The sequence below is a fragment of the Protopterus annectens genome, chromosome 10.part0 (genome assembly GCF_019279795.1).
Source record: "Protopterus annectens isolate FY-2018-M chromosome 10.part0, PAN1.0, whole genome shotgun sequence".
Classification (NCBI taxonomy): domain Eukaryota; kingdom Metazoa; phylum Chordata; order Ceratodontiformes; family Protopteridae; genus Protopterus; species Protopterus annectens.
Window position 1 is genome coordinate 1,022,537,943 of NC_056744.1, and position 12,720 is coordinate 1,022,550,662.

The window sequence follows — 12,720 nt, forward strand, 5'->3', positions numbered from 1 at the left end:
GGTAAAAACTCTGTACCCATGAACTACAACATAGGTGGTAGTATACTTAACACCAAAAGTGTGATAAGAGACCTTGGGACACAGGTGGACAGTAGTCTTTCCTTTGATAATCGCATTGCCACAGTAGTCAGGAAATCCTTGTACGTGGCACACCTCATCACAAAAGGTTTCTCATCTAGAAAAAAAAAGGTGAGGTCATTGTTCTCCTCTACTCATCACTCATTAGACCCTTTACAGAGTGCAATGCTCCTTTTGGTATGTACCTCACAAGACATCTACAACAACTGGAAAGGCTGCAGAAATACCTCACAAAGAGGATTACCAGCCTCAAACAATTGCCCTACGCAGACCATCTCAAAAAACTCCAGCTTTACTCTGTCGCATATCGCCTACTCAGAGGTGATCTCTGCCTAACATACAAAGCTATGTCAAACCCAGAGCTGCTGGACATGCTCCACTTAAAGAAATCCCAATCCCTCCGACCTACACGCTCTAGGACCCTAAACCTTGTCACCACAATAAACAGAACATGCCGGAGGGATAGATTCCTGTCTCAGAGACTTCCCATACTCTGGAATAAACTACCTATCTATATCAAACAAAGCTCCTCATTAGCACTCTTCAAGAAAAATCTTGTTGATTGGATGGGAAATATGAAATTCACCCCGGGGATCACTTCTGTGGCTCTGCTCGACAGTGGCACAGGAAAATAATTTTCTTAGGTGGCAAAAGCCAGGGTACCTTTTTGGCTGGGCTTGTATAGGCCCCAGAGCCGATAGCCTAGTACGTACCTATGAACCTATATATATGTATGTGTGTGTGTGTGTGTGTGTGTGTGTGTGTGTGTGTGTGTGTGTGTGTGTGTGTTTATGTTTATGTGTGTTATGTATGTACACACATTGATGTGACACCCCAACTCCATGTTCAAAAATGGGATAAAGGGTTGTGGATGGATGGATGGATGGATGGATGGATGGATGGATGGATGGATATGTACAAGCAGGTAGATAGATAGATAGATAGATAGATAGATAGATAGATAGATAGATAGATAGATAGAGAGATAGATAGATACATAGATAGGCAGATATATTAGTCCTTCATTTAAGAGTGGCTACCATTTTTTCTACCATGGAAGCTGCCGATAGAGCAGAATACTGTTCTAATTATTGTTGGATATAGAGATCTTGGCTTAGAACTTCCAGCTCTGGTTTGCTTTGGTGTAAAGATTGCTATAGTTGATGTTAAGTTTAGTATGCTGGTTTTCCTTGGTTCTATAATAACTGTCTGTTTCAGCTGTTTCAAACAAAGGATTTTATGCTTTAGTTAACAAAAGGCACTCTGCAAAGAGCAACTTACCTTTTTGTACAGAATATTACTTATGTTGTTCATTTTAAAAACTTAAAAATTATACATTAAGTAGGTTACATTTGCTTCATCTGACAAAGAGTCGTGTACTATCTGTAAACATCATCAGGGCAGCTGCTAGTTACCCAGACAATAAACAACTGAGGACAAACCATGTCTTTGTTAAGGCAGAGCCTCCTTTCCTCCACACATTAGTATTTTCCCCCCATAGTCATGCTGTAGGTACATAAGACTATAACACCACCATGCACTAATATTCTTCCTGTAAACACAGATTTCTACCAAGTCAACTATCAATAATGCCCACCAAGACACCCTTTCCCACACACATAGACAGCCATGTGCCCATCTGCTTTGACAAGTGCCCATTCCCCAAAGTATGAGTTTGCACATGTTCATACTTTTACATTAGTTTATTCATAGCTTCTGTGACTGCCTTCACAGTTCAGTAATGGAACATGTCAGCAGTGCCCTGATATACTATTTGACATTCTACATGGTTACCTAATAGTGTGCCAGTTAGGAAATGAAAGTTCTAAAGGCACTTAAATAAGAACATTTGGTGACCTGTAATGTGTAATGGACAGCTGCTCATACTTACATAAGCAGGTAAAAAGGTGCTTAGTTTATCCATGAGAATTACAAACCAGTGGAGTCTGGTTATACTGGTTTGCACACATTGGTAGGGATTGGTTAAATATTCCTAACTACCACCAGGCTAATTTTCTTATCAAGCCAGAGGCCACTGAAGGCTGTAAAAGCCAAATCAATTTATTTTGATATCCACACCAGCACCATGTATATATAGTTACCTAGAGGATTAGAATGATTCAAGCACTACACAAGTCTGTCTTCTCCGATCTTGTTAAAGATTGCTTCCTGATGATTAATACCAACTACCAAACATGAAAAATGTTTCTGTATACAAATGATATAAGCATATCAAATACCTGGAGTGAAAGTCTCAGTATATTTGGATGATGGTAAGCATTCAACATCTCTTAAAGGTTCATAGGTTCATAGGTTGATACTAGGCTATCTGCCCTAGGGCATTTATAAGCCTAGCCAGAGTGTGTTTGGCTTTCACCACCCTTTTAGATTAGTAGACTGTGCCTCTGTATAGTAGGTCACAGAAGATAGCCCTTTTAAGGTTAGTTTACTGTGCCTCTGTCTAGCAGGGACACAGATGAGATCCCCGGGGTAAACTTATGATCTCCCATCCACTCGTCAAGATTTCTCTTAAAGAGGGTCAGTGAGGGGCTCTGCCTAACATGGATTGGGATTTTGTTCCAGAGTGAGAGGAGCCTCTGGGATATGAATCTGTCCCTCCAGCATATCCTATTTAATTCTATGCTGAGGTTTAAGTCCTTGGAGCATGTAGCTCTAAGGGATTTGGATTTCCTGAGGTGGAGCATGTCCATTAATTCTGGGTTGGACATGGCTTTATACGTCAGCACAGATTGCCTCTGAGTAGGCAGTAAGCAACTGAGTAGAGCTGGAGTTTCTTTAGCCGAACTGCATAGAGCATCTGTTTGAGTCCCTTGATCCTCTTGGTGAGGTACTTTTGGGGTCTTTCCAGTTGCTGCAGGTGTCGGGTAAGGTACATCCCAAATGGGGCATTGTATTCAATTATGGGCCTAATGATTGATGAGTAGAGGGGCACAATGACCTCTCTTGATCTAGATGTGAACCCTTTCGTGATAAGGTGGGCTATATAGAAAGTCTTTCTAACCACTTTGGCAACGTGATTGTCAAAGGAGAGATTACTATCTACTTGGGTCCCCAAGTCCCTAATTACTTCTTCCGTACTTAATGGATTACCACCTATGTGATAATTTGTGGGCACTTTGTTTTTCCCAAAAGGGATGACTATGCACTTTTTGGCATTTAGCTTTAGGCCATGGCTCTGGCACCAGTTATCCATCTCTGTGAGACCCTTTTGGAGGATGCTTGTGTCAGCCGGAGAGTCGATTATGGCACCCAGTTTGCAGTCATCTGTGAACTTGGTCAGCCATAGTCCTCCCATGTTAGCCTGTACCTCAGAGAAATATATACCAAACAAGAGAGGTCCCAGGACTGAGTCTTGTGGGATGCCACTTGTAACTGGTTTAGAGTGTGACATGGCACCTGCAATTCTGACCATGTGGGTTCTATCCCTGAGACAGTTTGCAACCCATATTATGACATAGGGGTTGATATTTAATCTGGTGAGCTTATTTATGATGCCCGAGTGGAGTATTGTGTCGAAGGCTTTTGCAAGATCCAGGTAGGCTGTGTGGACTAACTTCCCTTCATCTATGGCCTTGGTAACTGTTTCAAAGAAGTTGACCAGGTTCAAGAGGCAAGATCTTCCCTTAACAAAGCTGAATTGGGTAGGATCCAGTGTCTGGAGGCTCCCAGTGTCTTTGTTTATGAGTTCCATGATGATACACTCCAAAGCTTTGCAGTCCAGGCTAGTCAGGCTTATAGGGCGATAGTTTCCGGGGTCCATTGTGGCACCACCTTTGTGGAGCGGGACCACTGTTGCTATACACCATTCCTTGGGTACATATCTTGTAGTAAGGCTGAGATTGAACAGTGACTTTATGTGAGGATTCAGTTCTTCTTGGAGCTCATGTAAGACGCAGCCTGGGACACCATCCGGTCCCATTGATGCTGTGTTTTTTGCTTTGGAGAGGGCAGCTCTCACCTGTGCATCTGTGATGTCAGGGAGGTTACACTCTGTTGGGATAGACATTTGCTCTTTTGGGGGGGAAGGGGGGGAGAAGTTTGCACTGAACCTGTCTGCCAGGATGTTGGCAATGTCTGTGGGTTCAGTGTATTTTTTGTCATTTTGCACTAACTCAGAGCATATCTGGGAGTTGCCACCCAGGTTCCTGACATAACTAAAGAAGGCCTTGTGATTATCTTTAGTGTATTGTGCAATTTTTCTTTTGAAGCTGGCCTTAGATGATTTTATGAGGGATCGTAGTTTCTTGCTAGTACTGATCAAAGATGCCTTCCCTTTTTGGGATTTTGCTCTATCATGTAGTAGCTTCCTCCTTCTGTTGTATAGCTTATTTATGGCCGGGGTCCACCAGACAGGTCTCCTGCCTTTGGAGGAGTGAGTCTTGGTTTTATTTGGGATAGTACGATCCATGCATTCCTGTAGGTATCCATAGAATGCGTTTGTAAAGGATTCTGTGGTTTGGGCCGTATTTTCCACTGGCCTGGGGGCTTTGAAGGATTCCACCTCGGTTTTGAGAAGTGTGAAGTTTGCTTTTGAGAAGTTCTTCACCGTGGTTTCCTTGGCTGGGGGTGTGGATGGGATATGGATGTCCAGTGAGATTAATTTATGGTCTGACCTTACCAATGAGGGGTATACCTCTGGTGTAGAACATAGAGTCCCCATGTTGGTGATGACCAGGTCCAATATGTTTTCCCCTCTTGTGGAAGTGGTGACCTGTTGTTCCATAGCATTTGAGTTTATAAATTCTAGGAACCGTTGGGCGAGGGTGTTGGGGCTTGAGTAGTTTTCCCAGTCAATGTTTGGGAAGTTGAAGTCACCCAATATAATGGTGTTTGGAGAGACCTTCATATTCTCCAGTGTTCTCAGGAAAGCCGAGTGGGGTTCCTGAGATTGGGAGTGTGGTCTGTAGCAGGCTACAAACTGAAAGGCAGTTTTGCCCACTGTTAGTTGCACATGGATGGTCTCCGATGCTTCGTGCAGTGCCACTAACCTGGAGGTGTGGGTATCTTTGATGAATATGGATACTCCCCCTCCTTTTGTGGTTTGTCCAAGTTTTGGGGCCGAAAAGCATGGTATGAGGTATAACCTGGTAGTGCTGGGGTGCTCTCGGGAGCCTTGAACCAGGTTTCTGTTACTGCACAGATATCGATATTCTCCATACTGAGGAGAGCCTCGAGTGCATGCATCTTGAGGTTTAGACTTCTGGCGTTGAGCAGCATTACCCTTAGTTTTTTTTTTCCTTGTGTTGTCTATGGAGGTGGGTTTGTCTTTTGAGCCTTGCCTAAAAAAGGCACTATGGGGGTGGCAAGAGCCTTAGCCAGTATTCAGAAGCCCAGGGGTGACAGGTGCAAGCCGTCCCTAGTGAAGCAACGTGGCTTGTCGAGCATGTCATCCCAGGCTGACAGACACTGGATCCCCTTTGAATGACACCAATACTTTAGCCATGTAAAGCATATACTGAATCTTGTAAATGCCTATCAGCTAACCTGCAGCATGGTAATATAGAGCCTCATACATGTAGTCACACACCAGTAACTCAGCACATAAACAGTCAGCTGACAATTTACAAGGCAACATGAGGCAAACACCATGGCAAAATCTGTAGACCCTTACAGCTGGCGTGCACACAAACACACACACACACACACACACACACACACACACACACACACACGTGGTAAAAATTAGGAAAATGTCAAGGACAATAAAAAGGTTATACAGCATTAAGAATGATTTTGACCTCATTGTATTCCATGTAGGGGTGTACATCATTGGTCATTCCAGTTTGAGGGAGGTGCAGTACAATAATGCCCTCACCTAAAATGGCACCAAATAATAAAAGATAATAACTGGCTTCAATAACTGAATACATAGCTAGTTCCAATCAAAAGGGATTTGGTTTGTGTCTGTATGAGAGGAGGTGTGTGTGTGTGTGTGTGTGTGTGTGTGTGTGTGTGTGTGTGTGTGTGTGTGTGTGTGTATGTGGGCATGTGTGTGTGTCATTTAGTAGACAATGTAAAAGTGATGGACATCGTAAATTGATATTTAAATGTCAAAAAATGTCAGAGCATCTCTCCTTAATGGCAGAAATGTATGCGGTAAGTGTGCAGTCTGGATGCTTTCTTGACATTGGAGGACATGACATTTACATCATCATTGACATTTGGTTCAAATATCTTTCAAGCATTCCCTATATTCCAAAGTTCAATGCCTTTTGCTCATAATAATGACCCTGACTAACAAACCACTGCCTCCACACACAATCTTACAAATATATGCACTCACACACAGACACACAAACACAAAATGCGCACACACCAAGGAAATATAGGCAGTAATCCATGCAGTTATGAACTTCAGCCTAAACAAGGTAAAGACACAATGCACAGATATACAATTGTAACATACCATCCCACAGCTTCTTTTAGCCTGCATTCTACTAGGTATCTTGAGCTGTGTCTGGGAAGATGTTGGGAAATCCATTGCTGATCCTGTAATGTCCTGCATGCAGGAGTTGCAGCTGATATTTTGTTTTCTTTGGGGATAAACTGTTGAAGAAAGTGACAGAAAATATTTTGTTTGTATTGAGTTAATGCCAGTGTCTGTGGTAAGACTAAAGGAACTGTACCACACAGACACTGGCGGATTTACAAATGGAACACATACAGCATCCCATGAATACTAGTCTGTTCTTTTTACATGTTGGCTCAAAACATGAGCTTTACAATTTACTGCAGCAGGTTGCATGACTGCTGTATAGCCAGGGAACTTGGTGTCGCCCTTGTGGGGCCGAAATATAAACTGGGATGAGACAAATAAGTTGCACCAAGTTAAACAAAGTCTTTTCTTTAAATAAATTTGTGCACTAAGATATAACAGTACTAAAGTCATCAAAAAAGCCAGAGAAAGTAATAGTAAGCAGCAAACACCGTATGACTATGGGGGGATACTAAATTAAAATTACAGCAGTGCTCATATGGGAGAAGGATTTTATACACTTAATTTATGGGTTCATATGTTCATAAGTAGGCACTAGGCTATCTGCCCGAGGGCATTTATAAGCCTAGCCAGAGTGTGTCAGCTTTCGCTGCCCCACTGATTAATTAACTGATCCTCTGTCAAGCAGCACCAATGAAGTGATCCCAGGCATGTATTTTCTGTTACCCATCCACTCATCAAGGTCTCTCTTGAAGAGTGTTAGTGAGGGGGGTCTGCCTGATGTAATTTGGAATTTTGCTCCAAAGCATGGGGAGTCTCTGTGACAGGAATCTATCCCTCCAGCATGTTCTATTTATTGTTGTGGTGAGATTTAGCTCACTAGAGCACATGGCTTGCAGTGACTTGGATTTCTTTAGGTGGAGCATGTCCATCAATTCTTAGTTGGACATGGCTTTGTAAGTCAGGCACAGATCACCTCTGAGTAAGCGATATGCCACTAAGTACAGCCGGAGTTTTTTCAGTCGGGCTGCATAGGACATATGTTTGAGACCAGTAATCCTCTTAGTGAGGTACTTTTGTGGTCTTTCCAGCTGTTGGAAGTGTATTGTGAGGTACATCCCAAATGGGGCATTGTACTCTATGATTGGTCTAATGAGTGACGAGTAGAGGGGCACTATAACCTCTTTATTTCTAGATGCGAACCCTTTAGTAATTAGATGGGCCACATAGAAGGATTTCCTAACTACTTTGGCAATATGATTATCAAAGGAGAGATTACTATCTACCTGGGTCCCCAGATCTCTTATTACAGCAGTAGCATTGTTGCCTCACAGCAAGAGGTTCTCCCATTCGATTCTCGGCTGGAATGCCTTCTGTGTGGAGTCTGCATGTCCTCCCCGCAGTTGATTGGCGTTCGAAAGACATGCATAGAATGGGCGTGCCTTTGTTGGAGGTTGGGCATCGAGCTGGGACCTCGGCACCCATAAAAAATCTACTGCCAATCATTAGCAGACCAGAGTTCCGCTGTTTTGACCCCTAACCGGGAAAAGCCGAAAGAAAAACAATAACAACAACCCGAGTGGGGAATGGTGTTGAAAGCTGTGTGAACCACCTTTCCCTCATCTATGGCCTTGGTGACTGTCTCGAAGAAGTCAACCAGGTTTAGTAGGCATGATCTGCCCTTAACAAAGGCAAACTGGATCGGGTCAAGTGTTTAGAGGCTCCCAATGTCTTTGTTAATGAGTTCCATGATGATGCACTCCATAGCCTTGCAGGCCAGGCTAGTCAGGCTTATGGGGCGATAGTTACCAGGGTCAGTTGTGGCCATCCTTTGTGGAGAGTGATACACTGTTGCTGTGCGCCATTCTATGGGCACATAGCATGTGGAGAGGCTGAGGTTGAACAGCGTGTTTAGATGGGGGGTTAGTGCGTTCTGTAGTTCGTGCAAGATGCAGCCTGGGACACCATCTGGTCCCATTGATGCTGTGTTTTTGGCTTTTTAAAGGGCTGTTTTCCTGTGCATCTGTGATTTTTGGGACACTACACTTTTCTGGTATTGTTGTGGGCCTTTTTGGAGGTGAGAGGGGGGTGAAGTTTGCACTGAATCTATCTGCCAGGATGTTGGCAATATCAGTAGGTTCAGTATATTTTGGGCTATTTTGCACTAGTTCAGTGCATATCTGCGAGTTGCCACTTAGATTCTTAACATACCTAAAGAAGGCTTTGTGGTTATCTTTTGAATTCTTGGCTATTTTTCTTTCGAAGTTAGCCTTGGATGATTTTATGAGGGACCTTAGTTTCTTACTGATACTGATCAGGGATGTCTTTCCTTCTTGGGATTTGCTTTTTTTCTGAACTAGTTTCCTCCTTCTATTGTATAGCCTGTTTATTGCAGGGGTCCACCAAACTGGTTTCCTTCTCTTAGAGTAGTGAGTCTTGGTTTTGTTAGGGATGGTAACATGGCACAATCCATGCATCCTTGTAGGTACTCATAGAGTGCATTTGTAAAGGTTTCTGCATCTTAGGCAGCAATATCCTTTAGCATGGGGGGCAGTGAAACTTACCACCTCTGTCTTAAGTAAGGTGAAATTTGCTTTAGAAAAGTTTTTTACTGTGGTTTCCTTAGTTGGGGTTGGTGGTGGGGTGTGGACATCCAGAGTGATTAGTTTATAGTCTGATCTAACCAGTGACGTGTTGACCTCCGGTGTGGAACACCTGCCGCCCATGTTGGTGATGACCAAGTCCAATATGTTTTCACCTCTGGTAGGGGAGTTTACCAGCTGATCCAGGGCATTTGAGTTGATGAATTCCAAGAAACACCGGGCATGGGAATTTGTACTCGAGTAGTTTTCCCAGTGAATGGTAGGGTAATTGAAATCGCCCAGTATCAGGGCGTTTGGTAGGACCTTCATGTTTTCCAGTGTCTCCAGAAAGGTGGAGTGGTGGTCCTGGGAAATGGAGGGTGATCTGTAGCAGGCCACAATTTGCATTGCAGATTTGCCCGATGTTAGTTGCACATGGATGATCTCAGAGGTATCATGCTGCGCCACTAACCTGGAGGTGTAGGTATCCTTGATGAATATGGATACACCCCCCTCCTTTTGTGTTTCGGTCCATGTTCTGTGGATGAAACGTGTGGCATGAGTTGCAGCCCGGTAGTGCTGGGGTGCTCTCTGGAGCCTTGAACCAGGTTTCAGTTACTGCACAAATGTCAATGTTCTCCATACTGAGGAGTGCTTCGAGCACATGCATTTTGAGATTTAAACTCCTGGCGTTGTGTAGCATAACCCTTAGTTTTTTGTTAATTGTGCTGTTTACAGTGGTGGGTTTGACTTTTGAGCCTTGCCTAAAAAGGCACTATGTGGTCAGCAAGAGCTTTGGCCAGTATTCGAAGGCCTAGGGGTGACAAGTGCAAGCTGTCTCTTGCAAAGCAATGTGGCTTGTCGAGCATGTCGTCCCAGGCTGACAGACACTGGATCCCCTTTGAATGACACCAGAAGCTTAGCCAGTTGTTGAAATTGATCATTTTTTCTTTATACTGAGGTATCATTCTTGGTGAGGGCAGAATGCTACTCACAGTCAGGGTCATACAAGCCTGGGCTACATGATCAGAGTGCTCTTCCATGTCTCTTCATGTAGTCCAGGGAGGTACGTCTCAGGTCATTCACACCAACATGAACAATGACAGAGTCATATTTGTACTTGCTCTGGAGTGACCTGAGTGCTTATGTCAGTTTATCCTAAAGAACACTTCTTTTGTGAAACTGTAGATGTGAATGTATATCAAGGATATCATATGGAACAATTATTATTTGAAATAGAAGATGAAACTTTACATCAGTTTATCCTAAAGAACACCAGTTTAATGTCAATTTACTATTTCTGTTGAAACTGTACTTGCCTTAATATTAGAAGAGACAACATTATTACTGTGTTGATTTTTAATGAGAAAATTAAGGTAAGATAAAGGATACATTGTCAATAGTGTGAAAATAATAGTTTGCATTCTGTAGTTTAGAAAGATTTATTGCATCACTCCATTAATATTGTTTTGTAAGCAGAAAGTCCACATTTAGACAATTTACCTTTGGAGGATTTCACTTAATTTTGTGTTGTGTTTTCTTTTATGTTTTAGGTTTGTGACAGTACTGGATAATCTGATAACTCACCTTGTCCCTACCTGGAATTACAGTGTAGGCACCTTTCTTCAGCTTAAGGTGAGGACGACACACACTGGATAGATCAAGGCAATGATTTCATAGGAACCATAATAAGAAAACAACTGTGTAATGGTCATAAAAAGTAGATACAGGCATTACTTATGTATTTGGAATTTAAGGGGAATTCACATTAAAAAATAAAGAAGTTTCCAGTTTACATAAGTGGCCACAGAGAGGTTAGCATAATGTTTAAGGTGTTTACCTTACAGATGCAAGGTACAGGGTTTGATTCTCACTTGGGATAATTGACTAGGCTTAAAATGGCCCATAAGGGTAGTTAAGCTAGTACTAATCTATGAACCTATTACACATACACACACACACACACACACTATATATGAACAATTCATAATATATACACATCAAAATATAGACAAAAACTCCCATCTAAACCTAAATTAAATCAATAGGAAAAAACAGACCAACACTATATTTCTGTGATCAATTTATATTAAAAATAGACTAAAATGGAAAAAAAAATGTAAACCATACCCATTCCGTAAGACATGGTTTGTCTGAATACTGGTATTGTTACAGAAAGTTTTTTTTTCTAAGATAAGATTCAGGGTTAGGGTTAAGGGCAGGAGCAAGATTAGGGTTAACATGCATTAGTAAGGTGATGCTGGTGGTTGAAGCCCTCCTGTCCACTGTACTAATGTCTGCTAACCCTAATCCTAACCCTGCACCATACCTTAGAAAAAAAAACACTTCCATAACACTACCACTGCACAATACAGGATCAGGTACACCAACAGATATGTACTATACTAAAGCTGTCTCCTTACCTAACCTTTACTCTAACTTTACCTGCCAACAATTTTAAAATCTCATTCACTTCCCCAATTCCAATCCATTTTTCTCTGTCTACCTTTGTCCACTTCTGAACTGTCTACATTTTGGCCTGTCTGCATTCTGATATTGCCCTTCTGAGTGTTAACATTCTGAATTGTCTGCATTCTGAATGGATAGCTATATAGAACAGAGGGCAAATACACTCACACACGATATTGTAAGTTGTTGTTTTTCTTTCAGCTTTTCCCAGTTAGGGGTTGCCACAGTAGAACTCCTGTCCACTAATGATTGACACTAGGTTTTTTTTTTATGGTTTCCAGGTGCCAGCCCGATCCCAACCTTTAACAAAGGCATGCCCATTCACACATGTCTTTTGAACACCACTTGACCACAGGGAGGACATGCAGACTCCACACAGAAAGTGCTCCAGGCAAGAATCGAACTGGAGAACCTCTTGCTGTGAGGCGACAACGCTACTGCTGCACCACCATGGCTGTCACACATGATATTGTAAGTAACAATACTAATGTGGCTGTCATACACGATATTGTAAGTAACAATACTAATACACACAACACATTTAAAGAACTGGTGCATTGTAAACATAACTGGCTTCACAAGGCATCAACATATAGATTGCCTCAAACAGATCCCTGCAGTTTTAAATAATAACTGGTATTATTTTTAGACAATATGACTTCATGGCTTGCATGGGTCATGATATGTTCTCTGCAGTATTAAAATAATAATTACTTTATGTTAAAGTTATATAAAGTATAAAATATACCAATAAACATTTTCTGTGTGGAAAGTAGATTAAGAGATGATATTTGAAACTGGAAAACTTATTGTGTAGGAATTTGATCAAGGAGTACAAGAACTGCATTTCTTTGTGTTGGCTTTGTTATTATATGCATTTGCGGTCTTTTCTGTTGTTAGCATTTCAATTTTTTTAAGTTGGTAAGGAATATGATCCTTTATCGATAAAGACGGTAAGTCAAGAGTAGAATAGAATAAAATAATGTTTAAAGAATTATTGGGAGCTTCAAATACCAGATCTAGAGCTCTGCTGTTAAAGTGCGGTTTAAGACGTTGTAATTTATGTTAGTTGGAACATGTAATACAAAATGGAAAGTTAGCTATATTACAGTTGTTGCTTGAAGAATAAACAAA

General features: G+C 41.9%; 1 protein-coding gene across 2 annotated transcripts in view; it reads left to right on the top strand.

The window, feature by feature from the left end:
* LOC122813461 (E3 ubiquitin-protein ligase HECTD3-like) overlaps positions 1-12,720 on the top strand; it is an 833,769-nt gene that overhangs the window by 451,807 nt on the left and 369,242 nt on the right. For both annotated transcript variants that reach the window (XM_044085784.1, XM_044085783.1), the window contains exon 9: positions 10,671-10,752. In XM_044085784.1, coding sequence (XP_043941719.1) covers positions 10,671-10,752 — 82 coding nt within the window. The remainder of the gene's footprint in view (positions 1-10,670; positions 10,753-12,720) is intronic.